We start from the raw sequence: 23,714 nt of genomic DNA on the forward strand, positions 1-23,714 counted from the left end.
TTAAGTATATCTTGCTTCAAGTATTATCTTGGTAAACAATTTCCATTCATGAATTCTGAGGTCAAGGTTTCTTCCACTTTTTGCTTTTAAATTGAGTGTTGTTGACAAAGTTTATTCAGTTATCTAATTGGCATCAGTAATTATTATTTTCTCGTGACAAAAGAAGTTTATTATTTTCAGGTAACAGTGAACTTTGCGTATAAATTGCATTGTTTTGTAAAAAAAACAGATAACTTTGTTTAATGGATTTCGATAAAATCAAGGCTCCCCTTTATTTTGATCCGTTTAGAATACCTATCCTTTTTCAAAAAGCTCCATTTTATGGATTATTCCTGAAGCTTAAAAGAATCATGTGAAGCAAAAAATTGAAGCAGACTTTTCGTCGTTGTTAAATAATCAAAATAGATTTTTTTTTCTCATTTAATTAAGAGAAAAATTTTATTTGTCTCATCAATCTTGAAATTTTTTTCTATTACTTGAGAAAATAAGTTTTTAATCCAAATAATAAAGTAAACAAAAAAAGAGATTATTAACGAACTGACTTTTTTTCATTAAGGGACAGAATAAAGATTTTCTGCAAAAGTTGTAATAAAAATCCAAGTATCTTTACTCTGTGAAAAAACAACTACATTTTTTTAAAATTTTCATTATCACAAAAATGAATATTTACAAGGATAATGAATGCTAAACTTTAAAGAAAAACTAGAGCAAATTTTTTTTTCTAACCAGCAACACATGAGACCTACTAAAAATTCATTAAAGTAACAATTAGCAGAGTAATTATTAAAAAATCTTTCTGTGTCTTCTTGAAACAAAAAAAAAAAGAAGGAAAAACAAAACATTGTTAATTAAAATATCTGTTATTACACTATGACCTTTCAAAGTGAAAATCATACTGTAGGTAGAAATGACAAAAAAGCTTCTTTGATACAACAGATATTCATCAAGTCAAAGCATTCTGATTTTATTTACCATACCAGCAAAACATGAAATACCATTTATTAATTCATTCATTCATTGAAAAGTAATTCATAAAGATATAATTTATTATTTATGTGGGTGTGAAAAAATTGTTTCGTACATCCTACACTTTTTTTCTCTGTCATTTAGCTAACACTATTTTTACAGTGAAAATTTGCTCTGCAAATGTACCAGCAAATGTGGAATTTACTCAGAAATTTTTTTCGCATGGTTTCCACTTACATCTAGATAATGTTCACAGACTTTAATGGCTGCAATGATTGTCTCAAAATTAGCAAAAGCGTAATATAACGATGTAAATAACATAGTTTCTCCAGACATAATAGTATTCGATTCTCTGATCTCTAATAGAGAATTCTGACATTCAGCACCAAAAGAGAACATGAACAAGAACTACAGGTAATCTGAGAGACACGACAGCTAATCAATATTAACCCAAAGAGTTATGCTAATGTTGTTTAGCAGTCGTAAGCTCACTAGGTCCATGCACACATACATATGTATGGGCTTTGTATTTGTAAACATAACAGAGGATGTTGGAGAAGAGATTGGTATTGGTATAAGCCAAGTTCTAAGCTGGATTAGGATATATATATATCGATTGAATTTTTATTGTTATTAATAGCTAGAAAATAATTATAGAAAAGTCATTAGCTATGAATAAGTTGATACATAACCAACCTGTAATTTACATCAAAAATTCTATTACATTATTCATCTATTTTGTCGGATAAAACTTGAAATCGATAAAAAATGACACGCATCAGTTTTGTGCTGCCACCTTTCTTCTCTCAGAGTTCTACCTAACCGACTCGGTTGAATTTTTTATTTTTCTCTGAATAATTTATTTACTTGGAATTGATTCGATTTTTTAAACTTTTTTCTTGTTTTTAAATTACTCGAATTTTTTCTCATTGTTGCCTTTTATTTATTAAAGCAAACGTGAACATGAAGCTTTAATTACGATATTTAGTCGGATGTTTCTCTATTAAATACAAACATGAATCAATAAAGTCATAATTAGTTAAATCCTCGAGAGATAAACTTTCCGTTTGTTTCGCTAGGTTAATTATGCACAGGTAAATACATCCATCTGTTGCTAAATTAAAAATTATGTCTCTTGTTTTTTAATCAAAAATTACTATTGTTTCTACTAAAAAAGATATTTCCCTCTTCTATTTTGATAATTAATATTGAAATTCAAATGAATGTTGATTTTAATGGATTATTCAGTGTATATTATTGATGGAATTTATTTAAAGCTCTTGGTAAATATGATCATAAATCTTATATTGACATGGATTTAACATAAACATTATTTCAACAATTTTCCCTTGGTTAGTTTGAACATAGATTAATACGAAAAACCGCATTTTCCATTCGAGCTTGTATTGATTCTATTGTGGAGATAAATTCAACGTGGTTTTGAATTTTCAGGCAGAATGACTGCTCATTTAAAAGCTACTACTCGATGAGATTGCCATGAGGTAACTTGATACCACATTTGGCCATATTAATCTAATGGTCAATCGAAGGTGAACAAAACAGACTGGTGCATATAAATAAATTGCGGTTTTCGAAATGACTGCTTCAATACCTCTCTCCAGTTTCTGTACTTCAAACATTATATATATATATATTAAATTATGTACAGAAAATCATGTACTGGAGATTGAAGCAGAACGTGCAATGCACGCTAACGAAAACAGATTAAATCGTACGTGATGGTGGTTGAGGTAATTGATAGCCAAACTATAGCAACTATTTGAAGCATTTCAAATTGTGTAAATAAATTACGAAATAAGACACATGTGTAATTGTGTATCAACCAGGAAGACGAACAAGTATTTTGTAATATACACTTTGGAACGTGTTTATCATCAAACAATCAACAAGAGGCGCTGTAGAGATTGGTTTGATAGCACGAGCATTCACTTTTTCTTTTTCTTCTTCCAATTAAATCGAATATGAATATTTACTCATTCATTATTATTTGGTTCACCTGATTTATTTTCAAGTGAATAATTTTATTCAAGAGACACTGAGTTGTGAAATAATTGGTAATTGATTGTTTTCTGAAGAATGTAAAATATGCCGTGGTTATCACAAAGCAAAACACGGATCGAAAAGTATGCAGAAGGAAATGGAATTAATTAAATAATAAAAAAACAAAGCTGTTGTTGAGATGAGTGTTAGTGAAAGATAAAACTGGGTTATGCAATAGCACGGAATGTCAACGGTGTTGTTGTCAAGGGATTCACTTCCTGTCGCCGTGTGATGCTTCGAATATAAGTCTCAATGTGCACCAGTGCAATGCTCACTTAGTTATCGCAGTTTCTAGGTTCATTCGTGCAATTGACTGCGATCATTGTTCTCGTGAAATCAGCGATGCGCACGTGGAGTTTCGAGTAACGATCCCTCGGGGTGGGTTTGCACATTGCACTCGTGATGAGGGGAAATCTCGAGTTTCACTACGACTAAAAGCTGTATCGTCGAGCCACACTGTCGCCGGCACTGATGATACAATTAATTATCAGTGATCATACTGGTACGGTGTCACTCGGAACTGTAAAGTGTCTCTCTTGTCTCTTTGGTTTCAAAGTCTCTTTTTATTGTATTTTAATATTCAAACTTAAAAAGTAAATAAATATGAGTCTGAGATATTTTTTTGCTTATGACTTTGTTTAACGTCTCGAAGTTGACATTATGATCAGCTTTCATTTCTCAGAATATGACTAATTAATTAGTATGAATAATTAGAGATAATTTTATAGCATTTATTTATTAGTTTTTTGCATTTTCACACATGTTTTTGTTTCCTCGTTCTCTTTTATTTGTGATTCAGCTTGAAATATGATAGCAGTGACTCATTCATCAGCTATTTAAATGATTGATTTTGATCAAAAAATAACAATTTTAATTTTTTCATTATAATTGTAACAGAAATTTCTCTTTGAAATATTTAATAAAATTTATAAAAAATGTCTACGTAGTAGGGAAAGAAATGATACTATAAATTTTTATGTAATGTGCAAATTTGTTTTTCATTTTTTTGTAATTTTTCGATCAATATTTTTTATTATATTGTAGTTAATATTCATGAAAAATTTTCAAATCTCCAAGTTTTTTTTTTTCATAAACTACAATCACCCAGAAAAATGAATCTGATTTGGGTATATTACAAAAAATGGCTTGGATGACAGAAATAAATGTTGGAGCTTTCGATCGAATTTCAACACTCCTTCAATCTCTGACGATTCAAATAATTTAGTGATTCTTTCATTTGTATAAATTCCAAGTTTCTGCTGAACCTCTTTAGTGTTTGATCACAGTAACTGATGAGTTATCTAGGCGCGTTACTGTGTCCCTGAGTGACGTCTAATTAAGGTAATCCCATTATTTATACAAGTTTTACTCTTTGGGCATATCTCTCTTTTGTTGACGAGTTGCTCGAGTTTACCTTGGCATCTCTTGTCATGGTTGGATGGCTTCGATAATGTGCGGTCGTCATCCTCGTCAGGTCGTTATTCTCTTTCGGCATATAACCGCTGTAGATTTTCCCGCAAAAAATGGTGGAATAAATCCGCTCTCATGAATTTTTGACGTGTATCTTTATATTAATGAGGAAGACTGAAAAAATACGGTATTCTTTTCTTGAGCGTAACAAGGAGGTACGAACAAATAACCAAACGACTGAGTAAAAAATAATATACGTGATTTTTTAAAATATTATTTCTCATATTTTACTTGTTATTATTTTTCTTCCCTATCATATTATTTTGACATACTCCACTGAAGTCTAGATATTTTTCAAACATCTATTAAATTATTTGAAGTATGAAAAATTTAATGTTATCATAAAAATAATAAAAATGACTCTCAATCAGAATTCATAAAAATGAAAAGAACAGAGAATTATGCAGATGAAAAAAATTTATTGAAGAAAAAAAATGGATGAATTTTATTATCAATAATCCCCTTAGAGATTGTAAATATTCACATGATTGCTAAGTCTCATATTTCATCCAAATGTTAATATCGCACGGGAGAAGTCAAAGTAAGAATCCAAACAAATCTACAAACTTTAGTGCGCGCAAAAACCGGAGGTAGAGAATACGACGTGACATGTAAGCTTAAAATTCGAATTTTCAGTGACGTTAGATCGGTTTTTTTCATACGCCAGTGCGCGTCTCATTGAATCTTTTTAGTCAATCAAGAAGCATCAATACATTATTGAAGAAAGTGTGATAGATTGAAGGAAGACTACAGAGAAAGACACGTGACCAAAATATTAGTCGTCTTCCGTATGCAAAGTTAATCATGTTCCGGTTTTTTGATAGTAGAAATATAAAATGACAATCAATATGACTGATCATAATACGTCATATCATTAAATTTACTCACGGTCAGTGATAAAAATTACCACATCCGCGTGTATATGATTCATGTCATCTTATAGAAGGATCTTTCACATTATTTCTAATCACATTTCCACTTTAAAAAGTCAAACAAACTCTATTATGTAGGGAAAGAAATAGAATGACGTGTGTGCTAACGTTGTGAGATACACAGGAGCTCTATGTCCATTACTGAGAATTCGATTTCTCCTCTACGACGTCGAAACTCCATTACTACTTGACGACAGAGCTTTTGGTTGTGCTGCCAGGAGTAGAACTCTCGTGCGGTCTCTTGTGGCTTCAGTTTCGTCTTTCGAAAGCACTAGGGCGGAAAGCATATGAGTATATACACAAAACAAGAGGCTAAAACAAGTTACAGGAGAATGAACAGTAGTAAGGGGCTATACTAAGAGTTGTAGTTAAACAGGAAAGGCTCTAATATATCTTGATTTATTGCATAACTTTTAATTGTTACGCTAAACTACGTGAACTTTCAAAAAAGAACCATGATTTACCGTTATTCCAGTTGAGAATCCTCCATCATTTTATGCATTAATTAATTTTTTTTTTAATTTTCTGTCTAGGATAAAAAATAATTTTCGTTCGTGGCATTTTTTTTTAATTAAAAAAATCACATTTGTAATTAATTTATCAAACTTTTTAATTTATTTGTATCATCGTGAATATATGTTCAATAATACTTCATTGACGTAAATAATGAAACATACGATGATACCATAATGATTAAAAGATGGCTTAGTAATTAATTGTTTTAAATGAATTTTTCGATATTTTTTTGATTGATTTAAAACTTTTATTCCAATTTTTAATAATAATTGGATAAATTAATTTCAGAAAAATATTTTACTATAACCTACATATTGATTGGGAAGAATTCATGAACAAATAATTCAATTCCAACATTTCAGCACATCTATTTTCACTTGAAAATTTTGGGAGGTTGATTTATCAAATCGACATGTGAAAATCAATGATAAAATGATAGAATAAGCGAGAATAGTATTTCAAGATATTTTCTACGTTATCTTTTTTGGAATAGAATAGTGCTATAAATCGAGCTTCTCTTCGATAATGATTTAGATAAAACAGATAAAAGGATAGTTTTGATGAAAAATAGAACGACTTAAGTATCAAAGAGTTGAGAAAAAATTATTGAAATACTTGCATTATCTGTCAAATTTATTAGGAAAAAAACTAATCCCGGAAAAATTACGATGCTTTAGTTGTCAAATAGATCCAGAGGCACGCATATGCGTAGGTTATGACTAGTATAGCCGAAATAATGGGTTGTGGGTGTGGGACAAAAGGGGCAAAGAGGAAACGGGAAAACCCAAACAAATTTTATGGAGAAGAAGATAGAGAGAGAGTTGTAACGAAAATAAACTGTCTGTCCTATGGAAATGTGTAGTATTTCCAGACACGATTGTGTGAGATTTGTTATTTATTTTCCTACACTTTATTCGAAAGTACATTAACCTCTTATTTCTCATCGCGACTACTTCATCATTTTTGCTTTATACGATGCTCTTTATTGTATACTTTTTCCTTTACGTCTTTTTATTATAAAATTCGCGACTACTTTATCCCCCTCATGCGAGAGCCAAGTTCATTCATTGTACGCAACGGCGTAACGTAACTTCCTATATAATACTGAAGAAACACGTTCTAAGACTCTCCCCACTTCGTGTAAATTTCATTTAACGGCTGAAATATATTTGCATCATTTTTTCGACTTATACTGGTTTACATATTCACGGTTTTGGAAGGAAGTTGTTTTCGGATTTGTGAATATTTTTATTTTTATTGAAATATTTTTCCATGGACTATCTGCACATCTACATCATTTATTTTCTTTCTATTATTTAAAAAAAAAAAAAAAATTTAAACATTGTAAAATTGTATAAAAATATTTATCTATTTTCATTTAGTATATATTTGTTTTTTATTTAAGATTATTAAATTATTCTCTTAGATCCAGTTTATGAACTTTGTGCAGAATAAACTTTCCACTACCCGAGTTTCATTCCTCAATGTCAGCAAAAAATATTTTCAGTAAAATCGATAGAGTTCTCTTTCATATCCATAACGACTCCTAAACATCTGTATTTATATCAGCTACATCGATACGCCATAAAGACTCCGGAACACAAGCTGTGGTTGGCTTTGGAGCATCCTTTTCCTGTGCTTTGATTTAGTTTTAAACAGTGCACATATACGTATGTGCATGTGCATTTGTGCTCTTTTTATACCATACTAGTCGAGTGAAACAGTCGTCGGCTTTGTTCTTCGTTCAATCTGGATAAGAATAATTGCGTCACTAGTTGCACCTGTTTCTCTGTACAAGCTTGAAGACTACTTATGTTGAAAAAAATATTATCCACATTACATATAGTGTAAATACAAACTGAGACTGCAACTATATTTATTCTAACCATTGTTCACTTTTCTACACATTACACCATTTATGTAGGTCAGATAAACTTTAAAGTCTAAAATTGTTTCAAGGTTTGGGGCCACCCATGATTGTTGAAATTTTTAGAAATAATTTTGAATATACAAAAATTTTTATTTTCAATTAATTAAAAATAATAAACCAATCGAAAAAAATCGTCAAACCTCTTTTTCAACATTTCATGATTTTTAAAAAATACATTTTAATTTCTTTTACAATATTTGTTTTAAATAATGAATTTATTGATAAATTATTCGCTTAAAATAAATAAATAAAATTAATAAAGCTGAAAAATTATTGATTAGATTTCAAGTACAATTTCTTTAATCAAGTTTTATATTGATTTTAATCAATATAAAAAACAATTATAGCATTAATTAAATTCATTTCATAACTTGCCAGTAATCTCATCCAAGAGTTTACAAATAAATGGTAGTAAAAATAATCACGTTACGTTTTACTCCAAAAGGAAGGAAAAAAGTTCTCCATAATTGAAATATATATCTCTGAAATAGTTGTAGATTTTATACACACTAGAGCATGATTCATTGAGATAATAATTCATCAGCCAAGTAAATAAAATAACCCTCGAACCAGTTCCCTGAACCTATTTTCTTAATGGCGTTCAGGAGCCGGGAAGAGTGAGAGGAGGAGAATATGGTCTCACGTTTTATCAATGGAAGACATTTAGTGCAGTATATAATCATATAATGTACGAAAGTGTCTATCGGTTTTGTGACAAGCGTGGGCAGATTTCCGTGGGTGAGAGCGCACTCGATACATTAGTAAAATGTGCTGCGTAGCTCTCTGAATGCGAGTGAAGTTTGCGCACAGTTGAGTCGGTTGCATATTATATGATCTCAACGCGTCGCCGGTTCGACTTTCCATTCATGCCTTGAGGCCACACGCGGTGTAATCGTCGTCATGTAGTCGGTCTATATCTAATTTTATATTAATAAATATGTACCGTAATATATATTTCATGACTGATTGTAGATGTGTGTTGTTGTTTGAAATGTAGTACGTGGCTCTTTATCTTATGTATACTTGAGCACACATGAAAACCAAATGCGTCTGCAGGAAGACGAGAAAAAGAAACGTTCGGGCACATCCGTGAAGAAGATAGTGACGTGCATTATCTCTTATATACACATATATGAGAACGGGAGGAGGGAGGAGAGGAGGGAAAGAGAGAAAGAGTATCAGTCGTTTTTGGTTCGTGCTGCCAGTTAGTTTGTTACTGAGTGTCCGCAATGTTTAAGCAAATGTGGCGTTATGTCAAAGTGCTTTACGTATCGTTAAGCATCTTGGAATAATCTTCGATCTTTTCGTGTTAGTATAGGCAAGAGGGTGGGCGTGATATAGAGAAGGGAAAAGAAATTAGAGCTTTACTAACAACGCACTACTGCTAGTGAGTTTAACTACCTGCCATACCCTCATTCATTCTTTGATACAGACAAACCCCTCTAAATAATCCTGACGTATTCACTTCCTAGAAGGACGATTCAGATTCGTATGATGTTGAATAATAAATTAAGATTCGAATATTTTAACATTTTCCAACTTGATCATTCGACTTTTTCTATTGTAATACTCTCACATTCATCAAATATTTCACAAATTATTTTATCTAAACTCTAGGTTCTCGAAAGACATAAAGATAATGAAATAAAGTATTCTGTTGTCGAAAATTTTAAATAAGAATTTTAATTTCTTTTATTAATCAGCTTTAATTACTTTATTGACTTTTGAAGTAAATAATTCTTATAGTTAGGTAATTGCTTCTCTTTAACTAATTATGATTAACTACTGATTGGTATTGTAACTATTATCATTACTGCTATTGATAACAAGCAATAATTAGAGAAATTGAATGAACAGAAAAATAAGTTTTTTTGATAACATAAAAAATCTTCAATAACATTTACATAAATAATTATCAATCAATGATTTATAATTAATTTCTTGTTATTTTATCAATATTTGTGGAATTGAAAGCATCGTGTAACTTTTTTTAATTTTCATTGTTTTTCATATTGATGAAAAGTATTGAACAATAGATAATAACAACAAAAAACACTGGACATTTTTCCTCGTTAAAAAATAATTGGAAACTGACTTTCGATTACACAGACGAAATACTGTTGATCACTGTGTAAGTTCTCCACTTGTAATCAGAGAGTACACAAACTACCGGAATTCCACATTGAGTTCAGTTCCTGTATTTTGTTAGCTATCGAATATTTTCAATTTTCAACTCTAGTATTTTTTACATTAAAACACCAACACATCTAAATATGCTCTCAGACGACGCGGGTGGTGCCCAAAATAAATAGTCGACGACTCTCGCGAGAATGCTTATATATTTATTCGCATTCGTCGCGTCCCATCACACCAAGAGGATTTCTCCAGAGCAAAAGATGAGGGATAAGTCAAAGGAATTTTTAGCTCTCAAGTGTGTCTTAAAATCTTGCATGTTGTCATCAACATGAACCAAAGTCCCTCGCCGCATTTTTCTCAAATGCTTTTAAATGAAAAAGAGCGATGAAGACTTTCAGAGACGCCTGAGGTCTACTTGAGGGACACATCCTTGACTGCGTATATTCACCAAGTCTTGTTTCAATCCAGCTCTCTTGCAACACGTGTGCGCTTCTGTCCATGTCACGTGATACCCTGTTCATTCGGTTTGCTTCCCTTCGCGCGAGTGCCTTCTGAAATTTAGTCGAGTCTTTCGGAGATAGTTCATGATGGAATACCATTCGCTAAAGTTGCCAGAGGCTATTTAATTCATTTCCAGTGTCTTTTAATCTCAAAATTACTTTCCTACATCACATCTTCTCTTGTGCAAATATCATCTCCACTATTTTACCTTTTAAAAAACAACAATTCTTCAAGTTAAATAGAATAAGAGTTGATAAAATTTTTGTTCATCAGAATCAAGTGATTTGTCGAGTACGAAATGTGGCAAAAGACAAAAAGAAAGTACGTTTAAAGTTGATAATAAATTTATTTGACCGAATTACCAAATCCCGGAGTGTGTTTAGTCGTTGATTGACTAGCGTTAACGTATTGGAGTATACTTTCGCCTCGATGGAGGACACGGATACTTGAGAGTAGATTGAGAATTTCATCGATTGAAGGAAGAAAGAGGAATAGCCGCTAAACGAGAGACATTTATAGAAAGTGCAGAAAAATGTTGAAGCACGTGGGACGACCTACCGTGCGTCCTCGGTTCAACGTCTTAAGGAAAAAACGAGGTCGTTCGGGCTCTAGGAGTTGGCCCGGCACCCCGTACACTCTCTCCGTAGCTTCATCTGAGGTAAATTCTATACCATAGGAAATTTCTGCATTGCATTTGAATGCCACTCATTACGCATTCTTTCATAATAAAATCATTTGTCAAAATTACTTTGGGTTTTCTTGGTTGGAAACAATATCACATAAATTTATGCGATGATTTATTCATCGTGTTTGAAACATGGAACTAATTCTTGTGTCTTCATTATCATCAATATTTATTTTATTTTATTTCATATTCATCTTCATACTGTTGGTGCGTTTTATTTCTAAAAATTTTTATGTAAGATGTAGTCATTTTATTAGAATTAATTTTCAAAACATTTAAAAATTTTTTACGGCATTTTAAAGTAAATGAGAGTCATAAATATTCATCAAAAAATTCTTATACTGCTGCATGGTAACAATTTATTCAACCATTTTTTCACCAGAAAATTACGTGACACTGAATAAACAAGAAGTAAAGGTATATACAACATTTGCACTTTTGGTGCAGAGTTATCCATATAATGTAAGAAATATTGTTAAAAGAAGTCAGTCCAGAGGCTTGGCAAGAAATAGACATGATCCCGCGGGCGTATTCTTTTGTCGATCTCGACAGCACGTTGTGGCGACAATGGCCTAAGCTCAAGGGATGTATGAATAATTTCTTGTTAAAAACTGGATAAAGCCAAGGCAATTGATGTCATTCAAATTATTATACAGTTTTGTTAACTTTTTAAAAGTTATTTCTATTCTTAAAAAAAAAAATTCAATTGGTCCTATTTCCAACAGACAGAAATTTATTCATAGAGTTTTTGATATTTACGTTTACTTGTCGAGACAGTTTATCGGAATTATCCCATTAATATTTCATGTACCTAAAGCTATTGTTGAGTTACATCGTCTTGAAAGTTTTCAAGTAGAAAAGTTGAACAACTTTATTTACATGATGGCTCCAACATGAAAAACATTACCCAAAGTTTTTTGTTCTATCAATTTTTTAAACAATTTCAATTAATGAAATGGAAACTTTTCAGTAAATGTAAATTACCATTGATATTGAATGTAACTTTAATTAGCTGGTTGATCAATAATCAAAATCATTAGATCATTATCAGAGTAATATTACACAAATTTTTAAATATTCTCATTACAATAGTTATCAGAATATTTGCTCATTTATTTCCAATAAATAAATGCACCGGAGCTTTCTATTACCGTATTTCTAAATGAAAGGGTTGATGGTCCAAAGCAATTTGATGCTGAGAGGGTTCTTTGCTCTCTGGGGTCCTTTACCCTTTCGTTACAAAACCAGTCGTAGCAAATGAGAGGTCGGAAAAATTGATCAGCGACCCTGTTTTCGATTACACACATACAGGAAATTTATTAAACCCAGTGTGGTTTCAACGCTTGACCTCAAATCGACCTGCAAGCTCATATATTAAAACGCGGTAGGTATGTGAAGGGTGAATTGTCGAGTAATCACACCAGCAGCATTCATTTCCACCATTTAACCGGGTAAATTTAATTTTCCCAGCTGGGAACAAAGGAAAAGTCTAGAGTTGAAAAATACGCAGAGACATTAATATAAACGAATATAAATGTAGCGCATTTGAATGACGAGTAACCGGTGTATCTACCGGAAGTCCGGCCTACGAGTTCCGGTCCGACATACATTTGCCTCTCCCTCATTTCATTTTTTCTCTTTACTTTTGTTTCTCTCGTGGAAAACAGCGAGAAATCGGATTTATCTCGAGTGGAAGTGAGGTTCAAATGAATGAACGTTATTTGCAGTAGCTTTCAACCGAGAAAGTTTATACATATAAAATCCTAGATCAGTTTGAGGATCATCTCTCTTGATGTTGCAGGTATATTTTTCTCAATAATCGGCTTACTCTTCTTGTGCTGATCAAAGAGAAGCAAGTTCAACAGAGATGATAATTCTCTTTATAGTTATACCTGAATGTAATCGTGTTTTACTTTGTTGCAGATCGACTATCCAGAAGTTCACGGAGGTGGAAGGATGCATCGCCCACCGCACCCCCATCCCATCTCGGATCATCGTCAGGTCAACTTGGTGTTTGATGATACGGTAAATAAAACGCTATCTGTTTTTCTGAAAAAAATCCACAGATACCACTTCGATTTCGATAAACCACCAGATTGAATTGCTTTACAATAAAACTGGCTATTTGATTCTTCACTATCTTGTTCTCTGTGCCATTTGATTTGTTTCGAGATATGTATGCATGTATATTTCACTCTATGTACCTCGTCCTCCCACGGAAAATACAATGTGTTTATTCAAATAGACATACATGCGTTACATACTCAGCTGATGCTCTTTTGGAGTTTTAAAAAATATTTAAATCATTATTACATTTGAATCTATTAGTTTTCATTTATATGGAAAATTTCTCTTGGATACATTACGATTAGAAGTATATTGAATACAACATTTATCATTCTGTTGGAGTGAAATTCTTCATTTTTTTTTTTTAATTAAAAATTTTATAATCATGAAGAAAATCATTCTATTGCAAAGAAATAAATTAATCTTAAATATGAGTAGAGTTTAGATTTGCATTAGAAAGCATAGAAAAGTAGAAATCTTTATAATACTCATTTTAAAACCATTCTTTTTCTCATCAACTTAAGAACATTAGTTAGTTTTTCACTGAAAGACATTTTTCATCATTATTGTCATCATAAATAATTGATAAAATTCAATTTTAAAATCCGTTTTATTACTTTTGTGTCCTTTTTAATGAAGACATAATTCTAATCCTGTAGTAAACCGTAAAATTGTCGTAAAGACAATCGAGAAATCCGGAAAATAGTAGACAAATGACCTATTGTGTAATAAATATCTTTGGCTCGTTCATTATATCCATTTGTCAAAATATTCAGAAAATTTACAAATGAGTGATGAGAGTTTTCGATAAGGATTTGCAATTCGTACGTGATGACTATCTCGGCTGAATGGGCAAGTGATTTGGAAAGCACACAGTTAAAGAAGGAAAAGTGAGAGAGTGCAGATATGAGAGAAAACCAATGGAGGGGACATTAACGGATTGTATTGGTATAAATCATGAAACAGGACGGCCAGTGGCCTTTCTACTATCTCTGTTGCCATCAATATACATAATACAAACGTTCGTTTAAGTTTCTATAGTCTAAGTACATAGTATAATCCACTCGGAAATGGGCAACGTGATTTTTATTTTCTTATGTCCTACCTTCTAACTAAACATTGTATATCCATTTGTCTGGATCCCTCGACTGAACTCCTACACATTTTTGTTTGTAGAGATCCCACTACAGAATACCTGATGTATCAATTTTCGATGTTTTTTTAACATTTACTCCACGGAATGTTAACAATGAACTTTTTTTTTCCATTTCTATTCGTCCTTTTTTAGATAATAATAACAAGTGTGACGGATTTGGATGCATTCTTTGGAGTTAGGTCTCGTTTTATGTTACATTTTGTAAAAAATAGTGAAAACGCATTTTTTTTTTAAATAAGTGAAAGTTTATATTAGTACCTCTAAAGATGATAGGTAAAGTGGAAATAAATTTTTAAATGTAATATTTTGGAGTAGAAAATTAATCTATTTATCAGGAACATTTATCAGTGGAAGTTTCCTAAAATATAATTAGCGAATGTTTAGTTAGGACTGAGAAAATAGATATAGTTGAAAATTAATAATAACTATCCCTTTTACTGAGAATAACGTTGTGAGCTAAAAATAAATTTCCCATTTTCCGATATAAAATAAATTCAATATAAGGCTATCGTTATTAATGGTATTTAGTGAAAGCACTACTTGTTACCAATTTTCCTATATTTATTTTATAGTAAAAATTTAATTCTCAATGCAATTGTTTATATTTATAACTCACAATTGTAAAATATATTAATAAAAAATGTGCACTGAGGGAAATAAAACTACCCTCTAATATTCATTAAGTTTTAATTGAAATTCGAGTTGTGCAAATGAATGAAAAATATCGAAAAACTATTAACGAAATTGAATCGGTCAATTGATTTCCATAGATTTTTATTAGAATGACGTAAAAAAAAGTTAAAGTTGATAAAAATTAAGTAATGAATGGAAGCTACAGGTGGGCCCCAGTTGAAACTCCCGCTGATGACGTCGCCCCTGGGTTCCTGTTCACTCATTAGGTCACGTGACTCGCGTCAACTCGCTCGATGGTTGGCTGTTGCACTCTGGTAGATCAGCGGCGGCGCACGGTCAGGAATATTAGTAAGCATAGAGGGGAACGATGTTTCAAGTTTCCCCAAGTTAACAACAGAGTCTATCGAAGTAAACCGCTAGCTCGATGGTCAACAGTAAAACAGCAGTCAAGTCAGAGCTGAACGAGCTCACGAGAATATATACAACAGTGTAACTGCAAACAGAGAGTATGCGAGTGAAGTAGAGCGCGAAGTTAACGTTGGTGTAATGAAATAGTAAACGAAAAGTATGCAAGATGCGTTGGTTTATGATATTAATGAATTCGTGATGTATTATGATGTACAAAAAAAGGAAAAGTGAAAAATAATTAAGTAAAAAAACATTAAGAGTTTTATATACGTGAATGCATTTTCGGATGACATCGAAGATGGATTCCTTTGGAGTGTATCAAGTGAGTTTGGATATAGGAAGTTTATATGCTAGAGCAAGGAAATGCTCTCGTGCTCAAAATGGCCTTGGCCAGGCACGCTCCTTTCTCAGTGATGCCTGGCCAACCAGACGTGGGGGGTTACATGGCCGTATCTAAAGTTTTTTTTCATCTTTCTCATTTCGTTCTATCAATAATGCATCATGTCGTCTTTTTTATGGTTATTGTGATTATCTTTCAGTAGTTTTCATGACGTTACTCCAACAATTCCGCATTCTTTCGGGTCAGAGATTCAAAACACGCGTGTTTTGTTTAGAATCATCCTGCTTCCATCATCTGAATAATGCGTGGGTGTATTTGAACATGAATCGCTGAGAGATCCTCAGTCGCGTCTATGCGTGATGTCATGTCCAGCGGCGTCCTAGCCTTACCCATCAATGCAACTCGTCCCCAATCACGCCCATTCTTGGTATTTCATTGCGCGTCTCAGTCGGTACAAACATATTTGTCATAATTTTTACTCCAATTTCCAGTATGTTCTTTTTAATTATCATTTAGATGGCCACCAAGGATACATGTTGTTTCTCACTTTAACATGACTTGGGTTATTTGTGTGTTTCATGGAAAAGTATAAATTTTCCGCTTGCTACTACGTATAATTTTTTATATAACTTAATGAGGAAGATTGGCCACTGATTTTTGTTTTATGTGTGTGTCAATCAACTTGATGTACATGTTTATTGTCTGATTTAATGATTAATTGGCTCACAAAGCGATCAAGTTTTCCATTGTTTTTTGTTCATGTTTTTTTTTTCATAAAAAATACCTGTCTGGTCGCTTCAAATTTATCATATATGCTTTATATAGAATTTTATTCACTTTTACTTGTGCAAAATGACTGTTTTGTTTATTTTCATACCCCAAACATTCAACAACTACGAGAATTATGATAGCTGTGGTCTCGTACTTTTAGCACACTCATTAAGTACTTGATGATTTAATGAATATGGTTGTGATTGATAATAACATTTAATCAATGTCTAAGGAGTCAATAAAACTTTAAACAAGTTTCAAACCCAATTTTCATTCAATATGTTTTTATTTTAAAGCCTGAAAAATTTTTATTCAAATAATTAATCGCCATCTTCCAAAACAAACCGTTTTGTTTATTCAGTTTTCAAAATTAATTGAAGCATTTCTTCTTCTGCTTGAAATCTACGAGTTGTCTGGGGAATTTTAATTAAAACCTATTTTTCATTTCTGTTTACTCTTCACAAAGATTAATTTAAATCCAAGGAATTTCTTGTTATATTATCATAAAAAATAGCTTGCTTTTATTTGTGAAGCTCGAAAAAAATATATATCTAGTTGTTATTACAGCTTTTGATACTTGCTCATTTTTAACGTTCTATCTAATTAAAAGAATCTTAATTAAAATCAATTATCATCTTATATCCACTCCATCGAATATCGAGAGTACACAGACAGCACTCTTTTTTAGTTATCATCACGAATAATTGAATATTAATGTAGAGCTAGCATAATTAATGTAGTTCTTAACATGAAAAAATTTCTGTATGACAAATAAAAAATATCAATATGATTTAAAAAAATATTATTTTATTTTAGCCGATGTTGAATGAAAATGGCCAGTTTTATTAAAAAATATGTTGAGTTGCTTTCAGTTTTATATTTAAATAAAAAAAATTTAAGAGAATTTTAGCTAAAATAGTTTTTTTTCTTCTTTTTAGTTCACACAAGGCCTGACTGGTAGGCCAGAATTGTACCAGAAGTCAAACAGAAGTAGTCATTCCAGCGATACAAGTTCTGCATACAGTGGATCAGACACAATGACTTCAGTGCAAGGTTCTTTGGATGCAGACAATGACGAGGTCGACTTCTCGGGGCTCGTTGAGTCGATAGTCGACAGCGATGAGGAGGAAGATCTTGCAGAAAGCATGGATGTAAGTTGTTCTCACTTATCTTTATTACTTCTTCCTGCGTCAAAGAGAAATCTAATAAAGGAATGATTTAAATGGTTGGATTTATATTAACAACTTGATAATTGAATCGGAATTCTTTTCAGAGCTTAACTGTACGTGATACAGTACGTGAATGCTTGGAGAAAGATCCCGCAGAAAGAACCGAGGAAGATATTGAGATACTTTTAGAGTTCACTCAGCATTTAAAAGCATTCACGAATATGACCTTGGCCGTGAGACGTGCGCTGTGCGCTGTGATGGTCTTTGCAGTTGTAGAGAGTGCTGGGATGGTTGTTCTAACTGATGGAGAAGAGTTAGATAGTTGGAGTGTACTGATAAACGGTGCAGTTGAGATTGAGCATAGTAATGGCGAAATCGAACAATTGCATCTTGGTGATAGTTTTGGAATTTTGCCAACTATGGAGCGATTGCTACACAGAGGAGTTATGCGAACTAAGTGAGTAAACAATAATATACTAATGCAATCCAAGTCACGTTTGGATGAGATTACAATCGGTCAAGATCAAGATATAAATATTTAGTGTGTTAGTTCTCTTGAATCAATAATAAATCATCATTCTTTGTCTTTCTCAGGTGCAATGACTGCCAATTTGTGTGCGTCACGCAGGCCGATTACTTTAGAATCCAACATCAAGGTGAAGAGAACACGCGGAGGCACGAGGAAAACGGAAGAGTCATTTTAGTAACTGAACTACGAGGTGCTCTTGATGGTGGAACTCGTAGAGGGCATGTTGTTATTCGGGGGACACCAGAAAGACTCATGTTACAACTCATTGAAGAAAACAGTATCACAGATCCAACATATGTTGAGGACTTTTTATTAACCCATAGAACATTCATTGATAATCCATTATTAGTCGCGGATCAACTCTTGGAATGGTTTGGACAACCACAAGTGAGAGATCGGGTTGCTCGTGTGGTACTTTTATGGGTTAACAACCATTTCACGGATTTTGAGACCGATCCGGCAATGATGGAATTTTTAGAAGCATTCGAGGCTGGCCTTGAGCGAGAAAAAATGCAGGGTCAACAGAGGTTAGCAAATATATTTATTTATTTTCTCTTTGAAAAATACTTACAAGGTTTTTCACTTATAAGATAAGAATACAATTAATAAAGTAGTATAGAGTTCTATATAATTTATAATTAAAACATAATTTTTTCCTTGCAGATTATTAAATATTGCTTGTGCAGCGAAAGCGAGGACGCGAACAATAACACTAGCAAGGCCTTGTAGAGACGAGGTGCTAAATTTCAGTATATTAGGAGGATATGAGAGAGGATTTGGTATTTTTATTTCCAAAGTAGATAAACATTCGAAAGCAGAAGATGTAGGATTAAAAAGAGGTGATCAAATTTTAGAAGTAAATGGCCAACGATTTGAACATGTCAGTCATGCGAGAGCATTAGAAATATTGCGTGGATCAACGCATCTCAGTATTACAGTTAAATCGAATTTATTAGCATTCAAAGAGATGTTACAAATGCCAGACAATTCACCACGGCCACGTGGAAGAGTAAATAAACCAGAAGTGCCGCGAATACCAAGTGATCCACGAGTCAGATTGTCAACACACGTAGACCCATTAACTCCAGCAGGTCAATTAAATCCAATGGTGGGTGGAGTTCCTTTGTTAATACCTGATAACAATGTATCACCTTGCAAAGATGCTAAAAAGGAGCATAAAGGATTCATGACACTTGGACCTAAACGAAGATTCCAAAAAGCTTTGATGAAGATGAATATATTGCCAAAGAACATAATAAATGATGGAATGCACGCGGATGATTCGTTAGCGCCTCCTCATACACCTCCTGGAACAGGATTATCTCAAACTTCAAACCTTTATCATTCTCGAAGTAATCCAGATTTAACATCAATTTATTATGACGATTTACGGGCACCTGATTATCCAGAACATGTTCTGAAGGTTTTTAAAGCGGATCAGACTTGCAAATATCTCCTTGTACACAAAGAAACGACTGCACATGAGGTTGTAATGCTCGCGTTACAAGAATTCGGGATCACGGAAAGTAGTTCGAACTTCTCTTTAGCTGAAGTGAGTGTTGCTGAAGGTGGTATGATTAAACAACGAAGGTTACCAGATCAATTACAAAATTTAGCAGAGAGAATAGGACTCAGTTCAAGGTATTATTTAAAGACAAATGGGGTGTCTGAAACTCTAGTAGCTGATGAACAAGCTCCTGAATTAGTTCGTGAGTCTCAAGTGCATTTTCTCCAATTAAATGCTGTGGAGGTTGCAATTCAATTAACCCTTCAGGACTTTAGTATATTTAGACAAATAGAATCTACTGAGTATGTTGATGATTTGTTTGAGCTTAAGAGTAGGTATGGTGTACCTATGCTTAGCCAGTTTGCGGAACTAGTCAACAGAGAAATGTTTTGGGTAGTGACAGAAGTTTGTTCTGAGCATAATCTTGTTAGGCGAAGCAAGATTATCAAGCAGTTTATTAAAATTGCCCGTCAGTGTAAAGAGTGTAAAAACTTTAATTCAATGTTTGCGATCATTTCTGGTCTTGGACATGGTGCAGTGTCAAGATTGAGGGCTTCCTGGGAAAAATTACCTAGCAAATATCAGAGACTATTCAGTGATTTGCAAGAATTGATGGATCCTAGCAGAAATATGAGCAAATATCGACAGCTGGTTGCTTCAGAGCAAACTCAACCACCAATCATACCTTTTTATCCAGTTGTCAAGAAAGATTTAACATTCATTCATCTCGGAAACGACTCAAGAGTAGAAAACTTGGTTAACTTTGAAAAGCTCAGAATGATTGCAAAAGAAGTCAGAACACTGACAAACATGTGTTCATCACCGTACGATTTGCTCACAATGTTAGAACGTGGTGGACAACCACCAAGTTCTGCAATGGTAGCATTAAATCAAATGACTACAGGTAATCAGGGAGGACAAACGGCCACCGTTAAGAGACGGAAGAAATCAGCAGCTGCTCCAAATCCAAAGAAAATGTTTGAAGAAGCTCAGATGGTGAGAAGAGTAAAAGCTTATTTAGCTAACATGAAAGTTATCACAGATGAAGAGCGTTTGCACGCGTTATCTGTCGAGTGTGAGCCACATGCAGGTACAGTAGCAATTGCTGCTGCAGTACCTCTTGGTGGTAGTCGAGGTAGACGTCATCCATCTCCCACTTTATCAACTACCAGCAGTGCGAGTAGTACTAGTGAAGGCAGAAAAAGTATACAAGGTATATCCTTTTTTTCAATAGTGTTTCCTACTATTCTGAGAGCTTTAAAAATCTTGTCATCCTTTTATCGATGAGTAATTTTTTAAGTTAGATTATAAACTGTTTTCATTTTTTTTAGGTACAAAATTCGGTGCAGCATCTCCACAAGCAGTTAGAAAGATGTTAGCATTGTCAGATCCTCACAAAACACGACCGTACCAGCCAAAACATTGTCCTCCAGCACTTCCAGTACCAGGATTGTCTCTTCACTCAAGTGGACTAGAACCAAGTCCTGGTGCGCCTAGAAGAGTTGGTTCAGGAAGTCGAGTGCCAATGCATGAAAGGTCACACAGTGATACACCTTCAGGTCTTCCACCTCCGGTTGATCTTAGTGCTGAGAGCAGTAGTGTCACTAGTCTGAGTAATCTTCAACCTTTAAGAAAAACCTTAACTAGTGGTAAGTTGTGTTAATTTAACATGGCTCAGTTGATCGCGGCTAAACAAGTAATTAGCTTAAGAAAAAACGACTAACTAGGGAACGGCTTACACTTTGTCTTGAACCATGGTGCACTTTCGTTGCTCGTTTATCCACCGTTTCGGATCGTATATAAAACATTCTTTTACTTGCACGTTGCACACTCGTTTCGCAATATTATTTTATATATAAACATTTTTATTCATAAATGTTTCATGTCATTACATGTATATCTTTGCATAAGCATCTTGTATATCAGGTTTATAACATTTAAGCCAGATAAACCGAAAGATTACGATCCGAATGTCACCATGGGACATACATTTGTCATTTAATTCTGAAATATTGATTAGAAAAAAATTAAAAAACAAATGAAAAATAGACTAGAAAAATAGAAACTGGACACTAGATGGGCTGAATAGTGTTATGATAGAGAATGTTGCCGGCGTCTGCGTAGGTTCGGTGACGAGCAGTGACAGTGGTCACTCTACACAGTTGGATAGCCACAGCGGGAGCAGCGTGGAAGCTGGTGGGAGTCCACCACCACCACAGAGACGTCATTCTTCGATGCAAGGTATGTAATTGCGTGTATAGAAGCCTAGATAATACTTCTTTATCCTTGCTCATATATAATATTTCTATCGTGCCAGTGCACACCAGTTGTAGAGTAACAAATTTTGTATTCTTTAGCTTTATTTTTTCATTAATGTCAACTAGTCCAGTCAATAAAACTTATCTGCATGCTGAGTCAATAGTCATTACATTCAATGTTTAAAGTAAATTATGAAATATTTTGATTATCAAATGGAAATTTTTAGATGTTTTGAATGATTTTTTTTATTAATACAGTTGATTAATATAAAATTAATCAAATCAGAAGTGAATTGAGTATATAAAATAGTAATATTTATCATAGAATATATAGTTGCTTTTGATTTTACATCACCGGAAGAGACGATTTAGAAACTTATTTTGGAAATTCAATACCAGATTGACTGGACTATTAGATGAGCAACAAAATAAAGCTTACTGAGTAAATATTTGTGTGGTAAAAAGAGGATTGCTGAATACTTTCCTCCTCATGTTTACGAAACGTCGTATGTCCCATGGCAATATCTCTTACATTATTTATTCCATTCAAAAGCAAAAGCTTCTTTCATCTACCATTCTCATGCTTCTAAGGGACTTTGGTGTGGTTAACTCAACGAATTAACTGCTTTTTGTATCATAAATCCATGTTATTTTATTTCTCTGTCAATGTCAATTGTGGTGATATTGTTTGTAAAGCCTACAAAACAAGTCCTCGTTATTATATATGTGGTGCAGGCTCAGTAAGGGGTGGATTACCTCCATTTCCTCATGCAGTAGCTGTGTTACCTCCGCTTCCTGTCAACCATAATCATCTTCATCATCATCAACATCACAACCAAGATCCCCAACTCCCTCAAGGTGAGTGTCCGTTACCTGCATGCCTCCTGTCATGGATCGATGCATCATTTCAATTGCATACCTGTTCGCGTCAAATTTATGCTCCGAATTTAGCTCAATATATTTTTTATGACTTTAAGCGCTTGGCTGAAGAGCTAGTGTCAGCATTGTAATAATCACGTAAATTATATGTGGCTTTGTTATTTGACTGGCTATGCCTTTTGGCTGAAAACTCAATTTTTTTTCTTAATTATGAGTGGAATTTTTCTTTTAATCTTTTACTAAATTTCTAATTAACGAACGCTTCTCTAGGATAACTAATTCAATTAAATTGAAAATCAAACCCTTTCTCTGGTTTTACTATTCTTGGGGAAAAAATCCAATATTCACTTGCCGAGTTTGTGGTGTTTTTTTCATGGCCTGACGCTAAAATTAATGAGGGTTCAGTCTCGTCGATGATCGATTTAGTTTCTGGGTGATAAGACAACGTTCGATCGTCGACGTAGTCGTGTTTAGCTTGCGCTGGGGTGGGAAAATAATTGGAAGAGCGAGAACAAGAAGGTAGAGGGTTTTCAGGTCCTGGTGGAGCGAGCATTGGACTTGGCATAGGACTTCCAGGACCTCTACATCAAAGTGGAGGATCTTATTTGATGAATAACTCGATGACGACGATGAATATGAGCTTGATGCGGCCTGGGGTCGGTCCTGCTCCTTGTCGTCAACCCCCAGCGTACAAAGTTGCTGCTCAAATGGCAAGATTACACAGGCTAGGTCGTGCCCACAGCCACGAAGGAGTTACTTACCGCACCAATCACGAAGATGGTACTGCAATAACGCTACAT

General features: G+C 33.5%; 1 protein-coding gene across 11 annotated transcripts in view; it reads left to right on the forward strand.

The window, feature by feature from the left end:
- Nucleotides 1-23,714, forward strand: part of LOC118064050 (rap guanine nucleotide exchange factor 6-like) — an 82,768-nt gene that overhangs the window by 55,521 nt on the left and 3,533 nt on the right. For 3 of the 11 annotated variants that reach the window (XM_035078403.1, XM_035078410.1, XM_035078404.1), the window contains 8 exons: nucleotides 13,121-13,222; nucleotides 17,511-17,723; nucleotides 17,846-18,198; nucleotides 18,336-18,797; nucleotides 18,934-20,990; nucleotides 21,109-21,426; nucleotides 21,902-22,018; nucleotides 23,449-23,694. In XM_035078403.1, the coding sequence (XP_034934294.1) occupies nucleotides 13,121-13,222; nucleotides 17,511-17,723; nucleotides 17,846-18,198; nucleotides 18,336-18,797; nucleotides 18,934-20,990; nucleotides 21,109-21,426; nucleotides 21,902-22,018; nucleotides 23,449-23,694 (3,868 nt within the window). Of the gene's footprint in view, nucleotides 1-9,058; nucleotides 9,263-10,785; nucleotides 11,171-12,843; nucleotides 12,999-13,120; nucleotides 13,223-15,400; nucleotides 15,784-17,388; nucleotides 17,429-17,510; nucleotides 17,724-17,845; nucleotides 18,199-18,335; nucleotides 18,798-18,933; nucleotides 20,991-21,108; nucleotides 21,427-21,901; nucleotides 22,019-23,448; nucleotides 23,695-23,714 lie in introns of those variants that run through there. The other 8 variants (XM_035078408.1, XM_035078406.1, XM_035078411.1 and 5 more) reach the window with 8 other exon arrangements.

This window comes from Chelonus insularis, unplaced genomic scaffold, assembly GCF_013357705.1.
Source record: "Chelonus insularis isolate UGA/USDA-ARS -01 unplaced genomic scaffold, ASM1335770v1 contig_159_pilon, whole genome shotgun sequence".
In the NCBI taxonomy this organism is placed as follows: Eukaryota; Metazoa; Arthropoda; class Insecta; order Hymenoptera; family Braconidae; genus Chelonus; species Chelonus insularis.